Genomic DNA, 25,531 nt, shown 5'->3' with positions numbered 1-25,531 from the left:
GTGATTGCGAGTTTTGAAGCTTGCTGCCAGGCGGCCATACAACCCCCGAATCTCTCGATGTCGCAAAGCTCGGTGCGGACCGAACGGATGAATCGCGTGCTCCGCTGGGCATGCTCCGCAATACCACCCCCATCCCGGAGATAACCAATGGCACCCGAAGTATGATCCCTGCGGTTCCTCGCCGGCGGCTCTCGGGAATCCTGCCTAGATTAATAAACACGGAAACACAGCTCACTGTCATCCACACCTTTCTCCTTTAAAAACCACCTTTACCGTTTGCCCTTTGACTGTATAACCAGGCCACTCACCACACTCGGTCGTTGCAAACGCGAATCACCAAACCGATATCACCATGAGCTCCGCCACCAACGAAACCCCCAAGGGCATCAGCAATGATGTGCTGCTTGTCTGTGTCCCAGTCCCACCAAACGAAACGTGGATAGCTCGGCTCAAGGTACTACATCCCGGGCTCACAGTGCGCTGGCATAACCAACCCCAGACATTTCCTCCACCGCCGGTGCCTGAAGAAGTTTACGAGGGCGTCACGATGCTCCTCACCTTGTGGCCTCACCCAGCCGAGTCGTTGCGAAACGTCCGTTACATCCAGCTGCTCTCCGCCGGCGCCGACAGATGGATCACACATGATTTGTATAAGAACCCAAATGTTATCTTCTGTACCGCCAATGGGGCCCATTCGTATGTTACTAACATCCCATGAACGTGAACTCCCGCTGACCATTCTACAGGCCCCAGATCGCAGAGTGGGTGATTGGCACTTGGTTGATGGTCAACCACAATTTCCTCGCCTACGCAGAGCAGCAGAAAGAACAGAAATGGACCCGCTTGAGTGGGCTGGCCCTAGACTCACCCGGCCTCCGCATGGGTATCCTCGGCTATGGGGCGATTGGACGGCAGTGCGCGAGGATTGGCCAAGCTCTGGGCATGGAAGTCTACGCCTACACTCGGAGCGAGAGATCGACCCCTGAATCTCGCAAGGACGACAGCTACTTCGTCACCGGGACCGGGGACCCGGATGGCCTTGTCCCGACGAAGTGGTTCCACGGCGCGACGAAGGAGGCCGTCAATGACTTCCTGGCGCAGGACCTCGATTTCCTTGTGCTGGCTTTACCCCTGACGGAAGCGTCCACCTACATCCTCGGCCGCGAGCAGTTCGACATTTTGTCCAAGAAGAAGACGTTTGTCTGCAACATTGCCCGCGGAAAGCACATCGACAGCGATGCCCTTCTAGAAGCACTGCAGGAGGGCAAGATCAGGGGGGCCGCCATCGATGTGGCCGACCCCGAGCCACTCCCCGACGGACACCCACTGTTCACCGCACCCAACGTCTTTATCACGCCGCACGTCAGTTGGCAAACACCGCATCTCATGACCCGTATGCAAGATATCGTCGAGAAGAACCTCGAGAGCCTAAAGGAAGGGAAGCCGCTCATCAACGTCATGAATCGGGAGCACCATTACTGAGGTTTCAAGGTACTCTTGTTATTCTTGACTGCCACACCGGGTCCTAGCCGTCACTTAGGTGTACACTTTCTCCGCCTCAAGTCCTCCCGAGCTTCTCGTATTGCCTTTTCAAGATCGATACCCCAGCAGACAGCTTGTCGTGTCTCAATATCCTTACGCATCACCTCAAAATTATCTCTGCCTGTGTTTGGCAACCGCCACTGGTACAAGTCGGCAGCTCGTCGACTGCTCTGCACCAGCCACTGATCTCGTTCACGGCGGCTCGCGTCAAATGCAGCAAACATGGCTTGTAGTCCGTCGATAGGACTAGCATCATCTCCCTGGATGTCTTCCTCGAGAAGCGAAGCAAGGACAGCAACATCTTCCATGCAAAACCCGGCACCAGATCCGTGATGGGGCGTGCTGGCGTGGGCGGCATCCCCGATGACAAGGATACGATCGGAATAGAATTTGGGTAAGGGGCGGTCGGCCAGGTCAAATAGACCCCACTGGGTCCGCGTTAGCATTTGTCAAGCAGATAGGCAGGATGTAGCGGTGGTGTAACATATAAACTAGATGTGAACGTACCTTGTCCATCTTGTCCTTTGTCAAACGTAACAGTCGCTGTACTGTTTTGCCAAAGCCGCCTTCCTCAAAGTCACGCAGCGCATCTTCCCTTGTCGCCGGAAGGGTGAAGCTTCTGGCATCTTGGCTTGGCCAGGATTCGCTCGAGTCCGTAACGAAGGCCACGAGATTAAGAAACTGTTCTCCTGGCTTTCCCACCGGGAAGGTCAGAACATGTCGGCCGTGGCCCATCTACTCTATGCAGTCAGCTCATGCTGGGAGATCCGTTCTCGGAAAGTTGTATCTTGAACCCCTTCTCTTCGAATCGTCGTGATATTCAGACACAAGAAGTTACTCACCCATAAGCTGGACACTCCCACCCGCTCAACCCCAAGCTCACGAACAGCCTGGTCTCTCGGAATCATACACCGATAAGCATATTTCCCACTATACCCACACTTTGCCCCTTCCGCCTCCGTTCCACCCAGCATGATCTCCCTAACCTTCGACTTTACCCCATCACACCCAATAACCGCATCCGCCTCAGCCGTCGTCCCGTCCCCAAACCTCAACACCACCCTCTCCCCCACCCGCTCAACCCCCTCCAACCGCTTCCCAAACTGTACCACCCCCTCCGGCACCATCCCCATCAACACCTCCAACCACTTCGCGCGATGCACCGCCCCATGCCCCTCCCCATACCTTGCAAACACCCTAAACACCGGCTCCACCCCTTCCACACCCCCATCCCCTTCCCCATCATCCCCATCCACCGTCCCATCCAAAAACTCAATCCACACCGGCTCCCCCACCCCCTCCCCATTGTCACCACCCCTCCTCACATCCCTCCTAACACACTCCCTCAAAAACACCTCCCCCACCCTCGGATCCGCAATCGCCATCGCGCGCGCAGCGTTGGGGCCAAAGCCCAGCCCGGCACCGAGTTCGGTGGGCTGGGCGGCCTGCTCGTAGACGGTGTGGGGGATACCGCGGCGGGTGAGGGCGAGGGAGAGGGTGGTGCCGGTTATGCCGGCGCCGATGAGGGCGAGGTGTATTGGGGGGGGCATGGTTAGGTATTTAGGTGGGCTTTGGGGGGGTTGTGAATTAGGGGGGGTGTGTGGTTGTTGTTTGGGGTGGACGTTGGTGGTTAAGCCCCGTGCCTGCTGTGTTATTTGGAGTTTGGGGTGGGAAAGTACCTAGGGTTGGAAATTGGAGGGTTGGATGTTGGGAGGAGGGAGGTGGGTTTGTGATGCGCAAGGGGTTTTGTTTGCTTGGAGTGATGGCGCTGTGGGTCCAGGTCGGTAAGGGCTGAGACGGAGATGTAAGCAGAGATGACTTGAGCCCGGGTGCCAATTTCCAGGTCGTGTCAACTGCCGATGTGAGGGGTACAACAAGCCGGGGTAAGTGTGAACCGCGCCGACCGATCCGGGGAGGCTGAAGAACGGAAGAGGAAAAACAACATGAGACCAGTTGCCAAAATGGGTCAGATTGCTATTAACCACCAACGAAGACAAAATGTTGGGGGGCGTTTATAGTTTCAGGCATAAGAGCTCGTGTGTACTCCATAAGTTGCTAGGAGTATAAACAGAGGAACTATGAGTTTGAAATCAAGCCCAATATAAGTAGGTAGTGTCGTCCTCATTGAATCACAACCCCCCTCATCCCCCTCATCCTCTCCTCCAAGCACAGCCCGTTGGCGCGCGACTGTCCCCATTCCAATTTAGCAAGTCACGCAACGGCTGCGGCAGCAGTCGAGGCACTTGTTCAACATGGCGCCGTGTTGGCAAGCAGTCTTGCACACGCTATCCTTGCACTCTTGGCACTTGAGAAGGGTTCTGCTCTCGCAGAGCTGGCCACAGGCGTTCATGGACGGGCCGTTGGGGCAGCCGGCTCCTTGTGATTGTTAAGAATGTTAGTGTCCGTATTGGGGTGTGACCTGGACTATGGACCAAACGTACTCGCTTCGAGGTGGACCTCTTGTGCGGCAGCGGGGTTCTCCGGCAGGGCGACGGCGCCCATGGCGAGAGCGAGGATGGTGGTGATGGCGGAGACCTTCATGATGGCGGTGTGAGAGTTTAGTGTAGAGCTGGATGTTGTGCTTTTGGGTTTCGATGTTGTGATGTGGTTCTAGTCAAGATTCTGTCTCAGAGCGCGGACTCAACATCCTTTTATACCGGGGTTTGACTTTTCGAAACGCCGTTTCTGCGAACCAAGCCATCTCAAAGAGCTGAATTCCTTTGCGAGTAATCAACAACCCTCGGTTGGAGCAACTTCATCCCGGAGTGCGCGATGTTCGATGTTCGACTTTCACATTGTTGCTAGCAATGCCAGCTCAGGCGACGGACATTACGCTCCGGAACCGATACGTCAATTATTGAGTCCACCAGCCAGTTGGCTAGCATTTTGGTGCCGACGTGGTTAAAGTGCTGACACTCCTTCCCCGCGACGCAGGCCGGGTCCGGATGAAGTCGGGGTATTTGCCCCCCGAGTCTTACCCCGGCGCGGGCGTTCTGTTTTGAAACGGGATCCGCGGACTTGCGAGTCCTCGGTGCGAAGGATTTGCTTAGGGACTATTGGTATAAGCAGTAAGATTCCGCTAATCCGCTTTGTACCCTTGAGAACCGGGAGACCTATCATCGCTGAGGTACCTCGCTAGCTTGCCCGGCCTTTCTACGACATTGCTCTGGGAGTATCAATAACCACTGGTAGAAGCCCGACTCGTGTCCGGCCCCACAAGGCGAAGTGGCCGCATCCAGGAGACAGACTGAGGAAAAGGCATGGAGATGTCACCTATCTGGGCCCATGTCTTAAAGCACAGCCTATCGTGTGTACAGTAGATAGATGTCTTCGAGGCGACATGCACCTAGACAGATGCAGTCCACAGTGGCAATGTGCCGGGATACGAGCCGGCCGGGTTGGCGGCCCGCCGTGTCCTAAAACCAGTCACAAGACCGTCGAGTTTGCGGAGAAGGAGAAACTCGTTCCAAGCTTTGGCACAAGTAGGTGTGTCTGCTGTCTTAGAGCGCCCGGCCTCGGTGAATCAATATGGTCTTTGCATCCCCTTCAGACAATGTGACTACCCCCCACCCCCTGGTCTCAAATTGGGGTTGCAAATCTCTGCTGATGCCTATCCGGTCAATCTTGGTTTGGGGTTGGAGCTTGATGGTGCTTTCATGTATGTTAAGGCACGCAGTAAGTGCCCCGAACAGTGTCAACCCCTGACCTACTTCACCCTTTCCCTCGCAATGATCCCCGAACCCATATTTGCCATCGGACTCGAGCATCAAAACATGATATTTTATCTGGCCTTGAATCCTTTAGAGGTCTGCATTGCTGACTGCAGAAGCGAGCTTTACATATTGACCACAGTCGGTGTCAGTTATCTCGGCGTAACTTCGACGGGTCCCATGAATTAGCAGCCCTGAATGCGGTAACGCTTCGAGGCAGCCTCTTGGGATGGCGCGTCATTCTCGGCTAATACAACCATAAAACGCTTAGTGGAATGTTGACTCGTCACACAGCATCCCAAGGGCGGTCCTCGATTCGGGGAGAAAGTCAGGGTGGTTATTGTTAGATCCTTGGCATCAGGTTTTTAACTCTTGCCAGGAACTTCTATGAGGGGGTAACTGTTGGCCCGTGGAGTTCCGGACCGTCACGGTTTTTCTCACCCGCCCCTCCAACCCCATCTCCCTCGCACCAGAGAGGAAAGCCATGCCAGTCATCCCGCCAATCTCCTCCTTTGTTCGGCCAGAGCGTGCCCCACACGTTCTCGCCCTGATACTCAACTTGCTCGAGGTTGTTGTGTATGTACTGCCGATGATACCGGTCCACATCGATCTCGCGCGCCCTCACCGCACCGCTCGTTTCACACCTCCTGAGTGTTCAGCTCCGCCCAATCCATCTTGCGAAATAATCGAGGTCTGGGAACTGCTCCGCAATGATGTCTTCGGTCTGCGGCTCAAGCGTCAGATGCCCCAAGGGGCAGTTGGGAGCGGCAGAGGCGATCGTGCGGAAGATCTCGGTAGCGAGGGTTTCATCGAGGGCGAGGTTCACCAGCGTGTTGCGCACCCGCTCGGCGTCGCCACTGGGCTCTTCATAAAACATGAGCGTCCCGCGGTGCATGTTGCGGTCGTGGGTCGGGTCGCGATACGGCGACCGGCAGTCGAGCCGCAGCGTGGCGCGCCGTAGCCGGGGGATCCGCCCCAGGGTTTGGTAGACGGCCACTTCCTCGGGCCCGCCCTGGCGCCGCCGCACGTGCAACTCGATATCCTCGAGCCTGGGACATCGCTGCTGGATTTCCCGGGCCCGGATGGCGTCAGTGTCAACGTCATTGTGCGCCACGCCTGAATCAAATTGAAGCAGGCGCAGACTGCGCAATGTAGGACCGTGGCGGCTGAGGGCTGCTTCGACGGAGTGGGCACCGACGAAAGCTTCCAGCGTGAGTGCCTCAAGTGGGGGTAAGGCTTGCAGAAATGAAGCGGCCGACTGGTCGAGGTGGACATTGTCACTTCCGGGGGTGTTATCAAAGATTCCTAGTCTCAGTTTCCGCAGGGAACGGAAACTGCCACTTGCGGCCATCGAAGCTAGAAATTGGAGGGACTGGATGGAAATGTCGCTGTAATATTCAAAACACTGGAGAAGGCCAAAATCTGTACGTGCGATCCAGTCTTGCAAGTGGGAGAGGCCGTCGGGACTGCCGTCGTGGCTGCTGCCGTAATTGCCGCGGTGGTTGCCGGATAGTACTAGGGTCTCGAGTCGGCCTCGGCTCGGCCCTAACGTCTGTTGTTGCGGATTGATGGCGGCCTGGTTTGGGCTTGAAAGGAAGAACCCCTTCCAAGCGTATCTCGGTTCCTGGAGGGCGTCCACCAGTGCGAGGGTCCCTGAAGGACTACGGTAATCGATACTAATCTTTCTTAGCCCAGGGGCGCACCCCGACGTAACGATGTGCTCCAAAGCTTCCAGGTTATAGTCGAAACGACCCCAGTCGTCATAAGGTATGCACATTGCGTGGAGGTTATAGAGGCAAGGTGACGTGGCAAGCGCAAAGTCATCCGGGTCAATGTCGTGTAGTTGGTGCCTCTCTTGGCGGAGGCTACGGAGGCTGAAGGCGTCGACATGCAGACGGCTCCTCGGGTGGTATTTATGCAATGCCGTGAGGACGCAGGGTGGTAATTGATGGGTGCAACCATACACCAGGTCTGTCAGGGCGGGCAACTGGCCAAGGAACACTGCAAATGGGAGCCAGGCCTCGTTTGGTGCTTCCTTTTGCTGTGTCGACAAGGGGGGCCCCGCACCAATTATTCCCCCGAAGGGGCTGTCGCTGTCGCTGTCGCTGTCATCATCGCTGTCGTGATCCGCTGTGATAGGGTCGGTCGTCGTATCACGGTCCTCAGACCCGCTATTGGGGTCCATACACCCGCTGGCTACCACTCGGTGGACATGGCGATATAGATCTCGGGGACCGAGCACGGCGAGAAGGTTATCCAGGTCACGGCGGAGTTTCTCCTTGCTGCGTATTTTGAGTTTCACGCGGCGGAATCGTCGTGGCGTGGTCGCCTGGTAGCAAAGGCTGCTCGCTGACGACAAGGACAATAAACTTCGCTAGGGAACATATTCACAGAGATACTGGAACAGATGAAGAGGCAGTGTCTCAAGCGGCGAGAAGCGTGGATGTGTACCCGCTGACTCCATTGTTGTGGACAGTTAAGTTATTTGAGGGAAATCAACGCATCCAAGTTACCCCACGCTCACCCAAGCTGGGCATGGCAATGGGTGCTGTGTATGTATGTACCCAATTACCCCTGTGTGCGGCCTAGTGGGTCCTATCGAGCGACGTCGCAATGCGCGCAGCACCCGACATTTGGTCGAGTCTCCCGGTGGGTATTCGTATTCTTTGTGGTTTAAAGTTAAGGGGTACTTGTCGAGACGAAGCCTTTCAAGATAACATCCAAGTTTTGTAGTAAGTAGGTAGCTACTTTGGGGAAGTATATCAGGTATTACTGAGGATGATGGTTAGGTGCTGCCCCCGTAGGGGGCGCCAAATTGTGAATCACAAACTGTCGGGCATTCTAGTTCTAGAAACGTAGGAAAGAACAAGGTACTAAATAAAGCTTTGTGAAGATTACTTGAGAACGTACTGGTTGACTTAACACTATTTTTGAAATAGGTGCCTACCTGGGCAGTCTTGAAATCCCATGATTCTCATCCAGTGATCCAGGCTGTTCATATCCCTAGGACCGATTGTTCGGTGACAAGGTGTGGTATTAGCGCACATCCTCACTCCCAGCGGCTCGATATAGGTAAATACTTACAAGTCAGATCTTAACACGACTCCTCATGCAGCCAGTGCGAGTATGCCAGTGCGATTTGCATTTTCCCATACGAGTTGGCGCAACTTTGGAAGACATGAGAACACCAATTACCCAGTGCCACCCAATCCGTGGCTCCCAGATGTCACTGGTTCTGTACTTGCCTCTGGCCAAGTTGGTCCTTGAACTGATGTTCCCGGGAATACCAGAATATCCAACCGAACCGGCTGGAGATTGCAGGTAGGTGGCATGAGGAGTCCTCTCATTACTGGCCTACACGGCGGCATGTTTGTGGTACCGTATGCGTCCATGCATCATATGGTCAGCAGGGGGTCAGCTGGTATTTTTGTGCTACCGCACCTGGTGTTGGGCATCGATTCTGTTCTGATTATTGCCCGAGGCATTTGAGCTCAACGTCCCCCCCCTCCTCCTGCTCAAAAGCCTGGAGAAAATCAGTAACTCTGGTCCGCTGCTAGTTCAGCGCCATCCGCCGTATCCTCTATCGAAAGACAGTTTACAGCAGGCGTCCCTCGAACCATGACGGCGGTTCCGGCAGCGGTTCCTCTTATTGTCCCAGCAGCTTCCCCTTTGGTCCGCCAGGCGGTGGCCGCCGTTGCAGGGGTAACCACTGCCTTTCTAGCTAAGGACAAAATCAGGGAGCATATTCAGGGAAACTCCCAATCCGACAACCGCGTCGAACCCGCTCCCCCCAAGCCGCCCGCTCGGAAGTCGGAGTCCGGTCCATGTCCGGCGCCAACATTCGAGGCAGAGGTTCGCTCTAACCAGGTAGCCAGTAATACGGCTAGTATTGCGGCTATCAATGCGGCAACCCCTGATGCTGCCATGCCCGATGCTTTTGAAATACGTCCCTCAGCACGCCCAGTTAGCGTGAGATATGAGGAGGGAGGTTCGTGGCGCATCGAGCTACCGTTTCCTTGGAGCATCGGCGTAGCGGCAGGGTACTTGCTGGTATGTGCCGGCCTTGAATCCCTGTCCCCACCAACTGTCTCGGTACCTAACTATGATTAAACAACGCTGGCAACTAGTATACGGCATTTGCCTCCTCCGATCCTAGATCACCCGCTGCGGACGCTTCCACCACAAGTTTCGCGCCGAGGAGCCGCTCTTCCCCGCCCGCGCCTTTCAGGGCCACGACGAATGCAGGGGGGACCACGGTCACCCCACCCACACCACCTTCTGATGACGGCTCGGACTCGGATGAATACCCAAAGGCCGGACGTAAGGAACTCAAGAAGCTGCTCGAGGCCGAGGGAAAAGAAATCTACGAGAAATTGAAGGCGAAGGCAAACGCAGACGACAGTCCAGGGGCTTCTCGGAAGGTGTGGAAAAACAAGGATTTTCGCATCGACAACGGGCATCGCGACGAGAAGAGGGGTGTTCGCCATTGGGAGTTTCAGGTGAATGGAGAGGCCCAGTCGACCACTGCCAAAAGAATTCGGGGTGGAAGCCGGAGAGGGACTCACCAGATAGGCTTTAGCTGTGTAGACAATCATTTCATTGATAGGGAGGCCACCGTCTTGCGTTCTCTCGTTCTCCTTTAGAGATCAGGGAGCATACATACATGTCCCCCATTATTCTGGATCGATCGAACAGCCTGTAACGTTGAAAACCCGGTGAGGTATGCTTAGAAGCTCCGTTTGGTGTCATGTTAAGAGAAGATCCGTGATATAAAACAGGTGTCTTTGATGGTAAGAGAACTAGTCGCACAGGAGAAAATAGGTGAAACAAGTGCATCATCCGGCTGGCGCCTGGATGACAAAAAAGCGATATAGCACTGAAGCATCCCGGGTCAGGGAGCGCGGACCAATATATATACCGTCGTTGCCGGCGTTGTGACCTAAGTGTAGTTGTGCCCGCTAGGTCCAATTTGATGATATGAGTTTCAAGTCTGGCTATTCCTTACCTGAGGCTTTTCCGGGCAGGCAAAGGCCGCGATTTTCTGTTTTCTACTCCGATCTGGTCCATCCTTTTGCGGTTAACTTTCACCAACCTCTGCTCTCGGTGGCGGCGGTGCGGGCGGTACCTGTGAGTAAGGTGACGGCGAGATTGGGGTACCCATCCCCGTTACGGCCGACATACACATGACAACGCCCCTGCCGCCCATTGGAGTCTCATGCACCGGGGACGACGAGTGCGCCGCTAAGTCTTGTCCAGATGGCACACACGCCACGTGTTTCTCCCATTGTGGAGGAAGCTCTCGCCCTGTTCATGTCTCAACCAGCACGAGATGCCGATCGGCGGCGCCGGTAGTGTCAGTCTAACGAATGCAGGGATGGTATGTACATATCCAGAGTACTTTCATTATGGCGGGGAAAGGTCAACTTGCACGTGTATTAGCGACTAGGGCAGCCGGAATAGTCCGTATACTTCCTCTACTTACGTATCTAAGTACTTTTTATGTCTGAGTCTGGAATCTACTGGTCCGGATGCCATATCAACCTGCCCCCCAGACGCCATCTCTCAAGGAAATCGGCATGGAGCTTTTCCTAAGCTAGGCCTGCTGTAGCCTGGCTGGGCTCATTGTTTCGGTGAGCAAACCATGGCGAGTGTGTGCTTGCGTGGTGTCAGGAGGACTCATGGGTGTCCCCCAATGTCGAATGCAGTTCATCGGTGCCCGAATACCGAACGCCACTCGCCGAGGAGCAGGGTTCGGAGAAGAATCGGGAGCGTGAGTAAGCTTTCTGGGATCTCCGAAAAGACTCGACTCTTATATTACACCGTTCGGAGTTTCCTGTTGTGTAACGTCTGCTCGTTCCCCACGAACGTCGCACCCTTAGGTAATCGTTTGCTCTGGGGGCTGCATGGAAAGAAGACGACCAATCAATGGGAGGCGGGTGTGGTTCCGACTGAGAAGATTCCAAAGAGGTTCAGCGAATAGGACCACGCTTCTTGAGACTTGTGGGCCAAACTTTGGAAATTCCAAACACGCCACGGATCGGCTCAATGCTTGGATCTGAATTGGGACAGGCAAAAATGAAGTTGGTGACAGATCAACGTCAAGGGCGGTCTTGTTTGTTAGAGCGTGGACCTGCCGCACGATGATTCCAAACGCTTGCAGCACCGGCACGATGGAGACATTGAGAGTGGCACTTGAACGGGACTCGCCGCCGTCTGTTCTCGACATGTAGGCATATAAGGTCTTGTATCCAGCCTTGTTGTGTTTCTTAACTTACAATTATTAACCCGCAACATCAACAAGAAAGCCGAACCGATCTCACACCCTCAAATCCCTTCGCAGCTCCGTTGAAAGAACCTGAAAGGTCCCTGATCACCTCCACACAATGGCAACCCCCGAACAGTACGACTTCATTGCCCTCGGCGGCGGGGAGCCGGCCAAACTCCTGGCCTGGGATCTCTCCTCAAAGCATGGAAAGAAATGCGCCGTGATTGAGCATGGTCCTATCTCTGGCGCCTGCCCGACTGTCGCCTGCATGCCCACCAAGACACTCCTCCACTCGGCTCAACTGGCTCACCTCGCACGCCAGGTCCAGGCCTCCGCACCCGGAGCTGCCAGCAGCGACTTTAAGGCAGACATGGCCAAAGTGTTCACCCGGAAACAGGAAGTAGTCGACGGCATGGCAGACCTCTTTCTCGGAATCTTTGCCGATACCAAGGCCGAGCTGATCCGGGGCCACGGCGAACTCGTCGGCCCCAAGACCATCAGCTGCAACGGCCGCCTGCTCACAGCCGAGACCGTCCTCATCAACACCGGCTCCAAGGCCTTCGTCGACACAACCATCCCCGGCCTAGCGGACGCAAACCCCCTCACCCACGTCGAGCTCCTCGACATCAAGACCCTGCCCTCGCACCTCATCATCCTCGGCGGCGGCTACGTCGGCATCGAGTTCGCCCAAGCCTACGCGCGCTTCGGCTCGCGCGTCACTGTCATCGAGCGCAACGCCCAGATCCTCGCCAAAGAAGACAGCGACGTCGTCACCGAACTGACGCGCATCCTCTCCCGCGAGGGCATTGAATTCCTCACCTCCACCAGCGTCACGCACGTCAGCGGCACCTCCGGCTCCGAAGTCACCCTCACCCTCTCCAACCCCACCCCCGGCACCGCCCCCACCACCATCAGCGGCACGCACCTGCTCGTCGCCGCCGGCCGCACCCCCAACACCTCCAACATCGGCCTCGCCGCCGCGGGCATCACGCTCACCCCCACCGGGCACATCGCCGTCGACACCCAACTGCGCACCTCCGTCCCGGGCGTCTTCGCCGGCGGCGACTGCGCGGGCAGCCCCTACTTCACGCACATGGGGTGGGACGACTACCGGGTGCTGCTCGGGGTGCTGACGGGGGCGCCGCGCGAGACGGGGACGGCGGGGAGGCAGGTGCCGTCGGTGCTGTTTACGACGCCGGAGCTGGCGCACGTGGGGCTGCGGGAGGGGGAGGCGAAGAAGAAGGGGGTGGGGTATCGTGTGGTGAGGGCGCCGATGGGGGCGTTTTTGAGGGCGCGGGCGTTGGGGGCGACGGAGGGGTTTGCGAAGGCTTTGGTGGAGGAAAAAGGGGAGAGGATTTTGGGGTTTACGGCGCTGGGGCCGGGGGCGGGGGAGTTGTTGCCGGTGGTGCAATTGGTGATGAAGTTGGGGTTGTCGTATAGAGAGTTGGTGGACTTGACGATTGTGCATCCGACGATGGCGGAGGGGTTGGTCGACTTGTTTCGGTCGGTACCGTCGAGCAGCAAGTAGGGAGGCATATTCAGATGATAGGCTTGGTTGCGGTGTTAGTTTCTTCATCAGGTAGCTTTGGTAGTCGTAGGGAGGATATGCGAGGGTAAAAGAATGGAATCTGAGTAGCGTTAAACGGGGAGTTTGAACATAACCGTCGGGTGAACCACATTACCTTGACACGACACTTTCCACACATCTGCTTTATGTCCGTACCTGTTAACTGATTATTATAAACCACTGAGCAGCAAGAATTTGCCAACCAGGGCATTTTCCCAGTCCTGTTGCGCACCTGTATGCCTGGAGGAACTCCAGGTTCCTTAGGGCGAAAATGCCATGGCCTGCTCTAAGCACGGACCAGTTTTTTCTCCACTAAAACAAGCCTGAAAAACGGTGTCATTTCTAACCTGTACTGTCGACTTCTCACTGTAGAATTTTGGCTTTTTCTCCTTTTCGACTTCTCTCTCGAGCATCTCGACGTCTGGCGTCATCTGCATTCTGCTTCATCGAATTAGCATCTCGCGGTTGGACTTGGCGGTGGAGGTGCACGGACCGTTGTTGCTTTGATCTGGCCAATCAGATCGCCAGAAAAAAGCCGCTTACCCCCACATTGGCATCAGGGCCCCTGTGACTCGCTGCTTCACTCGTGCCTTTGTGTGCCTCCGTCGCGCAATCCTCGACAATCACGAACCAAGATATCAAGTTTCTGTCAAAAAGTGGCGAAAATGAGGTTTTAGGGTCGACATCTATTATGGGTTGACTATTACTACTAGAGCGACGTACCCGCATCTTCGTCAGCTGCTTCAGTGGCCTGCGCTAATTCGGCCATGGCGTCCCATTCCTGGAACCACGGTTCGTGCCTGTGGTCCTGCTCGAACCGCCGTCTGGTTTCCTCGCCCTGTCGTTCCAGCTTGAGGATTGCCGCCTTCATGTCTTTATCAAGCACGTTCTTCGGCTCGATAAAGTCACCGCGCGCCGGCTTCCGGAACAGATGCAGCCCGTCCCAGCTCTGCGCCCTCGACAGCTGCACATACAGGCTCATGAAGCTAGGTCGAGTCGCCGTGCCGCCAAAGTGGACGCCTTTGAGGTTGACGAGGACGTCCGAGAATTGTTTTCCCTGGCTCTTCTGATCTGTCATGGCGAAGGCCGGCGTACAAAGAGGTCCTGTTCTATGGGTAACCCGCCGAAAACCCGGCTTGCCCCTCCATCTGCCTTCCTTCCCCCGCATTTGGCTCGGGATGGCGACCGTCTTGCTCTTGATCAAGATGGTGCCGTTAGGGAGCCCGGGGATGGCGAGGTCCGCGCTATCGTCTGACTGAAGGAGGACGGCCACCGGCGGTCCAAGATGAAGAGTCACGTCACTGGCGAGGGCAATGGTGCCGGCAGCAAGGTCGGGAAAGATGTCGACGGCCTTGAAAGGTGCGCCGTTGACCACCTTTAGCCCGACAAACTGGTTCCGAGTCACCACCACCGGCATCCCTTGAGCGTAGAAGAACAGGCCCGGGGTTGGCAGCTGGGAATCGTCTCCGTAGCGAAGCACGCGGCACAGCTCTTCCACACTTAGTCGCTTCCCCGAATCGGTGTCATGCTTGGCCACAAAGATGGAGATGTGTCTGCCGTGGGCACGAGCCCACTGGACAACGGCGGCCATGTTCAGGTCCCACCGGTCTTGGTTCAGAGGCGTAATGGCTCTCAAACCATCTACGAAGGAGGACTTGCACGACGGTGTATAGACGCGGTGGCATAGCCGCTGGAAGTCTAGCTCGGTCTGCTCGCCATTGCGCAGGCGCCGAAGGAAGCCCCGCAGCTTTGGACAGCCGGCTGCGCGGACCTGTTCGCGGAGGATGACAACGGTGGTGAACTGGAGGAACAGCTTATGTGCAGCTAGGTGCCTTGCAGCGCTCTCTGGTCTCTGTCCGCCGCGGTCCCTAGGCATTGGCAAGAGGAGGCTGGTCTGCAGAACGGGGTCGAACTGGAAGAAGTCGCCGAAGAACAGGACCATTGGGATCCCACCAAACGGGCGATGCTGGTCGTCCCTGTACTGCCGCAGACGGCTGTCTACCGCCGCGAGCGTGAGCCCGCCCACCTGGCTGATCTCATCGACGATCAACATGACCATATTTTTCCAACGCAGCTTTTCTTCTTCCGATATGTTCCTTGCAACCTCGTTCTTGCCCTCGAATCCAATGTTGGTCGCCGAGTGCAGCGTCACCCCGCCGATCAGCGCGGCCGCGTTGCCGCTGGCACCCGTCAGGAGCAGCGTGTGGAGGCCGTCTTTCATACGGAACATGTCCTTGAAGCACCACCGAACTCGACCACAACCAACGCCGAGCCAGTGCTTGCAATTTCAAGCTCAGGTATGACTTCCTTCCAGCTCACCAACTAGGCTAACCACAAAGAAGATACCGATCACACCAACGACGGTTCAGACACAGAGCAGTTGTTGGAAGATCAACGCGCTCCGGTTGACACCACCCCAACAAAAAAGAGAAAAAAGCAAACCTCTCCCGAGCCGATCAGAAGCAAGAGGTCTACAGCAGGAAAAAAGAGGGCGCGACTGTACGATTAGACGCTAGTCTGACTGGAGAAACCACCTTTCTTTACTTTCCCAGCATTCGTAAATAACCATGATGAAATGGAAAAAAAATATACAATTACATCGTTAACTCCGCTATGGGGCCTACCTGCAACCGGCAAGTTCCTCCAGGCTCCTTTGGCGTGCCCGCGCGCAGCGGGCACGGTCACTCCTGTTTTACCTGCAACGCCACCACAAGTTCGTCGATGTTGGTTCCGCCACAACATATTCACAACCTCGAGAACAACCAACCAATCAACAGGTTGGATGGCGCAAGGGTAGCGCGTTACTTTCCGGTCCATTGGAACGTGGTAAAGGTTCTGGGTTCGAATCCCAGTCTGATCGTTTACTTTTGCCGGTGGATCTTGGACGGCGACTTTGTGGCTCCGCGATGTCCACATATTTCTTTTGGACGCTTGGCAGTTCGACACCACTCGTCTGATGTGCGAGCGAGCAGCCCGATGCTGCTGGAGATGGTGGACGTCGGATTCCGTGCTGGCGGGTATTGTAGCAGGATTCAGTTCACCGCATGTGCATGTAGTGGTTGAGAACCAGGGAGTGTGAGTGACGGCGGTTAGGATTTGGAAGAAATTGGCCAATTTTGGTCCAGGAATAAACCGAGATCCCGTAATCGTAGTGTCCATGTATTTCTGTGTTGTTAAGCTGCTTATACAAATGCAGTCCACGAAGTTCATTCTGCACTGACATGCCGTATCCGTGCTGCTCCCTGGCGCCGCCAGTGCACCAAGTAAAGCCTGTGGCGGCAAGTGTTCCTCAATCGTTGTTCTGAGACTTTAAATCCCAACCCAGAGGCCAATGGGCTGGAACGTTGCAGTTAAGTTGAGGCAAGTGTTTGAAGACCAAAAGGTGTCAAAGTTCCAACCCCAGTCTTGGGCCCCTGGCCGGACGGAACTTCAAGACTCGAAACACCGATCGGACTTTGGATGATTACGTGAACTTGAACTAACAAAAATTTCCAGCCCAGGTCGAGAAGAGGTTGTCCGAGTGTTTGCATACGCCCGGTCTAGAGTTCTCGGAGATCGACGGACCTCGGAGCCCCTGAATTAAGGTACTCCTTTTCCGCCCAGCCCCCGAGAATGCTTTGCCGGTGACTCAGCCATGTGTGCACGGGATCTTGCGTCAATCACGCGTCAGAGGCTTTGCGCCAACCCAATCATCCAACGCGACGCGCGACGAAGGATCGATCCTCCGTCGTCAGGGAGGCCTGGGCGCAACGGACCACGGGCGACCGGACGGTCCGACCGCCGACATGCCAAGGACAATATGCACCCTCAATGGCGTTGGTATCAACCACGAAACTGCATCCCAGCACCAAGTCAGAGATATAAACCTCTTCTTCACCCGCTCTAAGGCTCATCGTCCCAATCCTATCTTCACCATACCAATATCCGCCACAACACTACTTGTAAACACAACAACGACACCCACCACAACCAACCCCATCACCACCCAAAATGACCATCTCCCACACCGGCATCAAAGTCCCCGCGGCCCAGCACACCGCCATCGTCGCCTGGTACGAAGCCGCGCTCGCCCCGCTCGGCTACACCAGGGCCATGGTCTTCCAGGACGCCCTGGTTGTCGGATTCGCCGACGCGTCCGGCGCCATCGACTGGTGGATCACCTCGTCGGCGGCCGTGTCGTTCGGTGCCCCTGCTGCGGAGGGCGCGGGCGTGGACGGTGGGGAGGGTATCTTGCCGACGCATACTGCGTTTGCGGCGAAGGGTGGGTAGTTCTTTCTTTGCTTGGTTTTGTGTTGGGGGTGGTGGATGTGGGCTAATATGGTTTGGGGCGTAGATCGCGCGGGAGTCGAGGCTTTTCATCAGGCGGCGGTCGCTGCCGGGGGGAAGTGCAATGGTGTGCCGGGCGTGAGGGCGCATTACGGACCGACCTATTTTGCTGCGTTTGTGCTGGATCCGGCGGGGAACAACATCGAGGCTCTTTGCACTGCTGCGGCGTAAGGGGTTGGATGGGCAATAGGTTAAGGGCAAAATGCAAACACCGTTATTCCTCCCTGCCATGTCACCATGGATTGCCCTTAGTCACCTTGGGTTATGTGCTGTAAAACACCTTGTCATCTTAGAAGGCGCTGGCTCGTCGCACCACTTCTTGCTTTCAGTTATTTTCACGTTTGGATAGGAAATAGGAGAACTTCCGGAGAAAAGTCTCTTATACTGTTATTAACCACACTACACGATGCGTGCACTTCCATGACGCTTTGCCCGACTTTTACTCCCCACTCCTGATTCCTCACCCGCCCACCCCCGATTCCCTCCCTCGGCACCCCTGGCGCCGTAGGTCTCCCCAGCACGTTGCGGTAAGCGGAGCTCTCGGCGGAGCTCGTTGGACGTCCCCCTCACCACAGTGTGGATCTCCCTGGCCGGGGAGAGGTGCTGGGTTTTGTACCCAGAGGAAGAAGAGGTGCTGGCGGGGAGGTGCCCATCGTATTGTCGTCGATACTAGGTCGAAGACAAAGGACCCCGGGGCCTTCCATACACCAATGATCCACCATTTATGCAGCTGCCTCTGACTCCGGCCACACCACTGAAGGATCTCCCTTCGTCCAGATAACACGCAACACTAGCTTCTTGATCCTCCACACGCCCGATCCATCCTTGGTGAGGTCGGCCAAGTACTCCCCGCCGGCAATGTACTTGGGACCGGTCGGATTCCTGCCCATGCCGGCAGCGCTATGATGGGCGGTGGACATCGCAGTCAGAGTGGCAGTGTCGGCGCCATCCTTCAAATTCACACGGACCATGGTAACGTTGTGGGTGGTATCCATGGGACCAACTATCTTGAGGATGTTCTCGCGGATAACGGAGAGATTCGACACCACTGTCTCGTCGTCGCGGTGTATCTCGAAGGACACGTCTTCCCCGGCCCACCCCGAGTTGAAGAGCTGGACGTCGTTTCGGTCACAACCGATGGCGACCCGGTATAAGGCGTCGGCGATCGCATCGCGCTCGCTGAGAGAGGGGAGATAATGAGGATACATGTCCGTCATGCTGGCGGTGGACAGCGCTGGGTGATGAAGCAGGGAATGTTTGATGGTACGCTGTAACTGGTGTCCCTTTGTACTACCTAAGAAGCACCGGTGATGTATCTGTCTTGTAGCAACGCGAAGGATCATAACGGCAAGGGTTAATGAAAACTTGGCGCGGAATTATCGGCGTTTGGCTATGTCCGGTGGGCTCAGTGGATAACACACGCTAAGTAGTCGGTCGTTGCACCGTTTTCGAAGATAGGTACCTAGATATCCTGTTGATCACCTGGTGTATAGGTATGCAGCCTGACGAGTAGAAGTTCACCGTTGTGGCCCCTCTCCCATCGAGCGCGACGATGCTAGCCGGCGGGAAGGTCTTGCCAGCTTGCTATGTTCATCAGACCCTTTCCCGCCATGTTCCTCAAACACTTTCCCAAGTTTGGCTGACCGGCTCGAGTCATCTCATTCGCCCCCGCAGATTGCCTAAAGAACAACCTCTCGCTGCTCAGTTGTCAATCGAAAGCCAGTATTGTGGCGCATCATGGTTAGTACTGACCCAAAGGGCTATATATACAGGCAGCGAGGGTGCTATCCGTAACAAACGGCACTAATGGCACTACAGGATAATACAGGGTCCGCAGGGCCAACATGGGTCAAAAAGCTAAAAGGGTAATAAACCATGTTAACATAGACTGGCTACCTTAGGTAGGTAGGTACCTCGCCAACCCCCAACCGGGTACCATGGAATTCTAGCACATACATACGCTAGCTACATTGCTGCTATAAGAGCTCGCTGTACCTGTCCCATAACGTGCCGCACGCCACTATGTCCACAGTAAAAGATGCTCGAAGAAGCTTACTTCGCGTTGATGCAGTGTCAGCTACTTTCTATGCTCGAAAACACTGGCCCCGACTGCCTTCGGTCTTCCCAACCATCTCTCAGGCCTCGACCGTAGGTGACGCATTGCCACTCTTGTTTGAGCTATTATCAAGGCTCTGTTGAGGCTGTGCAACCCGCCTCTCGTTCCCGCCCTTCGTCCTCCCGATGCCAATGAGCTGGCCCATCTCGCGCCAAAAGCCGACCGGGGGATCGATAAAGGTTGCCTCGTAGGCGTCGACGACCGGGCGTTCCCAGACGAGATCGGCTTCGTGCGGCTTGACGAACTTGGTCCGTTTCACGACCTTCCAGATGATAAAGAGCGGAGGGATGAAAATCTGCATCGTGTAGCTGGAGAAGAAGGTCGAAACCGACCAGGGCTTGAATGACGGGTAGCCGTACAGGAGGGCCACGGTGGTCATCCAGGCGAGCCCTAGATAGGCGCAGTACGGTTGGAACCAGCCGACGTATGAGAATTGTTTGCGATCGACACCCTGTGCTTTGCAGGCGCGGTAGTAGAAGATGAAGGTCGTGGTCATGACGATGTAATTGATGAGGCCTGGATGTTGTTATTTTGTGTTAGCAACACTTTTCCAATAGGGATAAACTGAAAGGGGAGAGAGAGCAGGGGGATATACCTCCACCTGTGACAAGGCTAGCAAACCAAGTGATCACAACTGATGAGTTGCTCGAAACTTGCAGGAACGAAAGCAACGGGAAAATCATGACGACGAAGAAACAGTAGATCGGTACACCCTTCTTGGTGGTGTAGGTGAGGATTCTCGGGGCTCTCCCCTCAAGCGCGAGCGAATAGAGGGTACGAATGGCGCAGTAGGTGTAGGTGTTGCCGGCGGAAAAGATCGAGGTCAACAGGAGACTAAAAGCACCGTCAGCATTGAACTTGATCCACCTGTCCGATCTGGCCTTGGTTCGCCCGGTGTTACTGACGCGTTGACAATGTGAGGGAAAACCGAAACACCGAGGTTCCCCATGGCGATCACATATGGTGAAGCCGATGCAGTGGCACCAGAGACCTTGCCGAGGACGACGTTCTCCAGAGCCGGATCCCTTGGAGAGCACGCGATGCCTACAGCTAGCGCGCCACCGACGAAGAAGAGGCAAAATCGGAAGTAAACCGTCTTGAAGGCGCTCTTGATGTAGACTCGGGGCCGCATGGCTTCCGCCGATACCATGGAGATATACTCGGGTCCCACAACAGTGAAGCAGGCTGACCACAGGGCTCCCAAGAAACCTTCGAAGCGACCCAGGCTGCCCTCGCTCAAATACTCCAAGAAGGCGGCCGGTCTCTGCCAGTTGACGAAACCGTAGACATCATGCTGGGGGTTCCCGCCCACCATAGTAATGAAGGTGAACAAGAACAAGGCAAAGATCAGAATGACCTTTCCGCCCGAGAGCCAGAATTCGGATTCACCATACGCTCTTACAGCCAGAATATTGATGGCGCTATTCAAACGACAGGTTTTAGCATACACACTTCACCGGCAGGGAGAGAGGGGGTCATGGATTGCATTGGGGGACGGCCAGGGGTGAATCCCACACGGCCTGCATTCTGAGGTTCTTACGCATAGCAAAGGATGATGGCAGCACAGATACCAGCGACTGGACCAGGCTCAGTCACCACAGGATTCCAGAAGGACAACACCAGGGTAAACGCCGAGATCTCAAAAGGAATCAGCAGGGCTTCATAGAAACTACATGGGGTGCCACAGTGTTAGCTCAATTACAAGTACAAATTCCCGATCGACGATGCGGGCGAGTTGGGCGTTGGAGGGAGGTGCACAAGAAGTTCCAGCCGACCATGAAGCCGAGCGCGTCGTCTACCCATTTACCAGCCAATCGTATGAAGCCGCCACTGACGGGGTATGCGGTGCTCATCTCGGCGATGCAGTTGTTGACCATAGCCAGGAACATGGACTGGGCCGCGTAGGCGAGCAGCAAGCTGCCGGGACCACCATGGTACAGACCGGTGCCGATGCTCACGAAGAGACCTGTCCCGATGGACCCGCCGATGGCGATGAGCTGGATCTGCCGGTTGTTCAAGTGCCGTTGGAGATTGTCGGTGTTACCGCTTATGAGCCCCTCCTGGACGTCCGAGTCGTAGTTGGGCGCGCTAGCCGCCTTTTCCGAGTCTTTATCCTTACCGATGGATAGCATGTTGGGCGTATTCGGGGGGTCGGCCGTCGTAGGGTATGTGCCTATATCGTGGGGAACGTATGTCGTGGGAACGTATATCGTAGGGTATGTCGGTGATAATAACGGTAATCAATCACTGCGGACACGCGACCAGGCTACCAGAGCACGATGAATCGACGGCAATGGGTTGTGACATGAGGGCCGAAGGCTGGCTGCGTTGTTGCCTGGCGGGGATGCAGGACTCTTTACACCGTACCACGTCACGAGAGTGAACAGCTAGAGATGACGGTAAGTATGGCGAGAATAGACCAGGAAGTTGTCCTCGTGCGAGAAAAAAAGGCCGGTCACGATCACCCTTTATCCTGGGAGGAATGGGGAGAAAATTCCTTCGAAAACTCCGCAAGAAGTCATGTCCCCAGACTTCGGATCAACACGTTGCTTGGCATCCCACAAATACCAAACGTTACCTTGTGGGATCCAGTCGTGCGTCCCTCAGAGGCAGCTGACAGTGGAGGTCCAAGAAGTTGGAAAAGGGTCCTTCGGCTACGCGGCACAAGATCGCCAAACGTAGCAAGAGATCTTCCCTTCTGTAACCCGAGTGATATCATTGTGCAGCGCCAAGGAAAGGGAGGCAACATCGGATGTCAAGCCAAGCCAAGGGTCGCCTGGGGACGCACAACATCTGAACTTGGATACCCTTGGATGGAGTGCCTCATGAGGGGGACGGGCCAACAACAGGCCGATGTGAGGCCCGCTGAGCTTAAAAGAACACCGAGGCGACGGCTGACCAAGTCTCTGACCCTGCGCCGTATTGCCGCATCCTTGCGAGCCAACATTGAAGGAGAATCGCCAGTACCGAGGTAGGTAACGGCCCGACAATGGTGCAAAGGGGGTCGGTGCGTGGGGGACGTTCTGGGGGCAAGTGTGCCGTGGACAGTTTCACGAGGGGTAAACATCCCGAATGTTGGGAACCCTAGCGGCTCGAGGTACGTGATACCATGTGAGGTTGTGAAGGTTGAGAATGGCGGAGACGGGAAGAACCAAAAACAGTCATGCGACACTGGAGAAAAGGGGATTCTCGCCTCCTAGTGTCCTGCAAGGTTCATCCTCCGATTCCTGCCTGTCGATCGCCAGCAATCAAAACCTATTGCTCGTTACAACCGCTCGAGGGCATACGGCGTCTTTGGGACAACCTCGGACTCTAGGAGGCCCCGGGATGCTTTTGCGAGGCTGTTCTGTTCCAAGACACATTCACTTGAGAGATAGAGACATTTTTATTCTTATATATATAACTATGCATTGGTTGCGTCTTCTTTTAACATCAAAAGAAAGTGTTCTTGGACCCCGTGGCCTAGAAACATTAGTATTTACTGCAGCGGGTTTGAATCCACGGGGGAGTCGGGATGATCATTTTCTGACTCGCCGGGTTGCATAATAAATAGACAAGAGCAAATGCAGGTCATCAAGTGCCGACCACCGGATTAGATACGCTGGATCAAATAAATGGATGGAATATTAGTAGCTCAGGTAGTCTACGCAAATACAACCCCCCTGGCTAAAACAGATAGCCAGCAAATATCAATGTTCCATATTAGTGTTTCCCAAGGTCCAGCAACTCATGCCCCTTTCCACAGATCAACGAGCATTACAAACCCGAATATTATCTCGGCCCCTCGGTTATTGACACGCCGTCCTTCTCAATCACTTCCTTCTCGGGGTTGAACTCAACGTCGCGTTTCTTTTGGATATCGCCGAAGATCTCGTCGATTTGTTCGAGTGATTTGCCTGCAAGTACCATTAGCTTATGCTTCATTACTGTTCTGGGTTCCACGTACCTCTTGTCTCCGGGTAGGCAAAGGCAAATACAAGTACGCAGAGAGCGTTGGTGAGAACGAAGAGAATCTGTTGCTTGTCAGTCACTGCAACGTCTGAATTCGATGAGCCTGGAGACCCACGTAATACTTCCACCCGACCCTCTCAAGAGCAATGGGGGAACATTGGGTAATGATCAAGCTGATGGAGTAATGGATAACCTGAACCACAGCGTTGGCTTTGGCGCGCAGTTCCGTCGTGAAGACCTCGGGCCTGTGGGGTTCGTCAGTCTCGGTTCGGCTCCCTCTCACTGAAGCCAAGGGGGAACAACGTACGGGATGATCCAGGTCATCGGACCCAACAACGCTGAATAATTAGCCGACACCAAGAATATGCAAGCAATCAAGGCCTTTTGAGCAGCTTGGTTCGTGGGCATGCCCGGCACCGCGGGGTACAAGGCGGCGAGAATCGTGATGATGAGATACGACACTGAGAGCAGTGCCGAGCTGGTGACCAGGATCTTCTTGCGGCCGATTTTATCGACAAAGAAAAGCGATAGGATGCAAGCAACGGGCGCAACGCAGCCGTACAGCCCGCTGACAAGCAGCTGTTGATCCTGGTCAAACTGCAACGTGGCGTAGATGGCCGTCTGGAAGTACTGGACGAAGCTGATACCAGACAGCATTGCAGCGGCCCAGACAAAGGATCCGACGAACAGGCGCCGCCTGAATGGGGGCGTGCGGACGAGGTCGGCCCAACCGAGGCGGTGTTGTGCTTGGACTTCTTCGGCAATGCTGGTCTGGATGACGGCGAACTCGGTCCGGCACCAGTCGTCGTTCGAGCCGTTGTCGTGCCACTTCCGGAAGGAGACCTCGGCTTCTTCATAACGGCCCTTCAGACACAACCATCTAGGCGACTCCGCGATGAAGAAGACACCGATGCCGAGAATGAGGGCGGGGATAGCTTGGATGGCAAAGCCAAGCCGCCACTGGTTTGCGTTGGCCCATTTGCCTTCACCTACACCGGTCCACAAGGCAACGAAGAACCCCCAGGCCACCACTTTTAACGAATGCAGTTAGCTTTGGAAATGGGCGACGAGGTGGATATGATCGCAACTCACTCATCTGGTTGACAGCTGTGATTCTGGCGCGCTCGCTCGTCTACCAACCGTTAAAATCATGATATAAGTCTGCGAGGAAGCCAGCCGTACACACCTTAGCAATTTCAGCGCCGAATACCGGAGCCACTCCAGTAATGGTACCAACGGCATAACCGATTAAGAGACGGCCGATGATGACTGCAGCAGTATCCTGTCAGTTTTTGTTTTCGTCCCACTGTATCTGGGGCAAAGCTTACGCATCGCAACGTGCGCGGCACCAGCCATCAGCGCGCCTCCAAGCACTCCCCAAGCGCACCCAAAGGCGATGGCCTTCCGCCTACCAAACCTATCGCTGGTCACGCCCACCGAGGCGCTGCCAAGCCATGCTGTGGGCTGTCAGCACTTGGCTGTGGTTGAGATGATGAGTCGGGGTATGCGCACCTCCAGCCTGGTAAACCGAAACAATGGCACCGCGAAGAGGCGCGTTAGGCTTGTCAAAGTACGTGTTGAATGACCCTAGGGCCAGGCTAGGTGTGATGATTCCAGAGTCACTGGTGAGGAAACCCTGTTAGCATTCCGATGGGTTAGGGGTGGTGATGTGTTCAACTCACAAGCCATAGAGAAACCCGCCGATGCCTAGGAACAACGAGGCAAGGAAGGTTTTAGTCAACCACGGCTCTTTTGGCGACATGGCGACGGTGTGGGGGTGGGTACAAGTGAATAGCGATTTTAAGAACCCAACAACAACGAGTAAACAAACACCACTTGAGGTCCCTTGATGACGATGAAGAAGAGTCCAACCTTGGGATCGACAGAGCTTTATCTTCTCCACGCGCCCCGCGTGCCAGTTGCAACCCTCCGCACATCGGGGCAAACTGCCGAGGGGACGGTGTGGGCTAGGCCCGGGCCAAGGCGAGCTAGCGTGCGGAGAAGTGTCCGGGGGAGACGTTGACTCGTCGAGACAGAGGTTATTCCCGAGCGCT

At 55.4% G+C, this 25,531-nt stretch overlaps 10 protein-coding genes and 1 non-coding gene across 11 annotated transcripts; 5 read left to right on the top strand and 6 right to left on the bottom strand.

Moving 5' to 3' along the window:
* Positions 1–352: 352 nt before the first annotated feature.
* F5144DRAFT_478554 (uncharacterized protein) lies at positions 353–1,482 on the top strand (the record flags this gene model as incomplete). The annotated part of the gene is made up of 2 exons (XM_066785111.1): positions 353–696; positions 747–1,482. 2 exons carry the CDS (start codon positions 353–355, stop codon positions 1,480–1,482), a joined length of 1,080 nt encoding a protein of 359 aa, XP_066647643.1.
* Positions 1,483–1,507: 25 nt separating this feature from the next.
* Positions 1,508–3,315, bottom strand: F5144DRAFT_634596 (uncharacterized protein). Its single transcript, XM_066792589.1, has 3 exons — positions 2,385–3,315; positions 2,050–2,277; positions 1,508–1,970 (listed from the first exon to the last, which is right to left on the bottom strand). Exons 1-3 carry the CDS (start codon positions 3,090–3,092, stop codon positions 1,533–1,535), a joined length of 1,374 nt encoding a protein of 457 aa, XP_066647642.1. The 5' UTR covers positions 3,093–3,315; the 3' UTR covers positions 1,508–1,532.
* A 260-nt stretch (positions 3,316–3,575) lies between these two features.
* Positions 3,576–4,213, bottom strand: F5144DRAFT_3587 (uncharacterized protein). Its single transcript, XM_066784378.1, has 2 exons — positions 3,984–4,213; positions 3,576–3,918 (listed from the first exon to the last, which is right to left on the bottom strand). The coding sequence occupies exons 1-2, from the start codon at positions 4,081–4,083 to the stop codon at positions 3,746–3,748; spliced, it is 273 nt and encodes a 90-aa protein (XP_066647641.1). The 5' UTR covers positions 4,084–4,213; the 3' UTR covers positions 3,576–3,745.
* A 1,424-nt stretch (positions 4,214–5,637) lies between these two features.
* Positions 5,638–7,716, bottom strand: F5144DRAFT_588088 (uncharacterized protein; the record flags this gene model as incomplete). The annotated part of the gene is made up of 3 exons (XM_066789892.1): positions 5,638–5,899; positions 5,954–7,621; positions 7,652–7,716. The coding sequence occupies 3 exons, from the start codon at positions 7,714–7,716 to the stop codon at positions 5,638–5,640; spliced, it is 1,995 nt and encodes a 664-aa protein (XP_066647640.1).
* A 1,154-nt stretch (positions 7,717–8,870) lies between these two features.
* F5144DRAFT_542550 (uncharacterized protein) lies at positions 8,871–9,895 on the top strand (the record flags this gene model as incomplete). The annotated part of the gene is made up of 2 exons (XM_066787196.1): positions 8,871–9,302; positions 9,380–9,895. 2 exons carry the CDS (start codon positions 8,871–8,873, stop codon positions 9,893–9,895), a joined length of 948 nt encoding a protein of 315 aa, XP_066647639.1.
* Positions 9,896–11,274: 1,379 nt separating this feature from the next.
* On the top strand, positions 11,275–13,524 carry F5144DRAFT_552696 (uncharacterized protein). The gene is made up of 2 exons (XM_066787761.1): positions 11,275–11,478; positions 11,554–13,524. Exon 2 carries the CDS (start codon positions 11,636–11,638, stop codon positions 13,043–13,045), a length of 1,410 nt encoding a protein of 469 aa, XP_066647638.1. The 5' UTR covers positions 11,275–11,478; positions 11,554–11,635; the 3' UTR covers positions 13,046–13,524.
* Positions 13,525–15,860: 2,336 nt separating this feature from the next.
* Positions 15,861–15,944, top strand: F5144DRAFT_t29. The gene has a single exon. It is a non-coding gene; the product is annotated as a tRNA-Arg (tRNA).
* Positions 15,945–17,074: 1,130 nt separating this feature from the next.
* Positions 17,075–17,581, top strand: F5144DRAFT_478567 (uncharacterized protein; the record flags this gene model as incomplete). Its single annotated transcript, XM_066785113.1, has 2 exons — positions 17,075–17,345; positions 17,418–17,581. 2 exons carry the CDS (start codon positions 17,075–17,077, stop codon positions 17,579–17,581), a joined length of 435 nt encoding a protein of 144 aa, XP_066647637.1.
* Positions 17,582–17,891: 310 nt separating this feature from the next.
* On the bottom strand, positions 17,892–18,698 carry F5144DRAFT_552682 (uncharacterized protein). The gene has a single exon (XM_066787760.1). The coding sequence runs from the start codon at positions 18,625–18,627 to the stop codon at positions 18,133–18,135; it is 495 nt and encodes a 164-aa protein (XP_066647636.1). The 5' UTR covers positions 18,628–18,698; the 3' UTR covers positions 17,892–18,132.
* Positions 18,699–19,284: 586 nt separating this feature from the next.
* F5144DRAFT_3345 (amino acid permease/ SLC12A domain-containing protein) lies at positions 19,285–21,788 on the bottom strand. The gene is made up of 5 exons (XM_066784156.1): positions 21,285–21,788; positions 21,067–21,195; positions 20,432–20,947; positions 20,122–20,360; positions 19,285–20,042 (listed from the first exon to the last, which is right to left on the bottom strand). The coding sequence occupies exons 1-5, from the start codon at positions 21,656–21,658 to the stop codon at positions 19,546–19,548; spliced, it is 1,755 nt and encodes a 584-aa protein (XP_066647635.1). The 5' UTR covers positions 21,659–21,788; the 3' UTR covers positions 19,285–19,545.
* Positions 21,789–23,127: 1,339 nt separating this feature from the next.
* On the bottom strand, positions 23,128–25,390 carry F5144DRAFT_616541 (general substrate transporter). The gene is made up of 9 exons (XM_066791844.1): positions 25,160–25,390; positions 24,990–25,099; positions 24,805–24,934; positions 24,664–24,745; positions 24,570–24,609; positions 23,785–24,508; positions 23,593–23,722; positions 23,473–23,539; positions 23,128–23,422 (listed from the first exon to the last, which is right to left on the bottom strand). Exons 1-9 carry the CDS (start codon positions 25,237–25,239, stop codon positions 23,298–23,300), a joined length of 1,488 nt encoding a protein of 495 aa, XP_066647634.1. The 5' UTR covers positions 25,240–25,390; the 3' UTR covers positions 23,128–23,297.
* Positions 25,391–25,531: the final 141 nt, after the last annotated feature.

Source organism: Chaetomium tenue, assembly GCF_020726465.1.
Source record: "Chaetomium tenue strain MPI-SDFR-AT-0079 chromosome Unknown F5144scaffold_1, whole genome shotgun sequence".
NCBI lineage: Eukaryota > Fungi > Ascomycota > Sordariomycetes > Sordariales > Chaetomiaceae > Chaetomium > Chaetomium tenue.
Note: the sequence above shows the minus strand (reverse complement) of the source record. Positions and strands in the feature narration are given on the sequence as shown.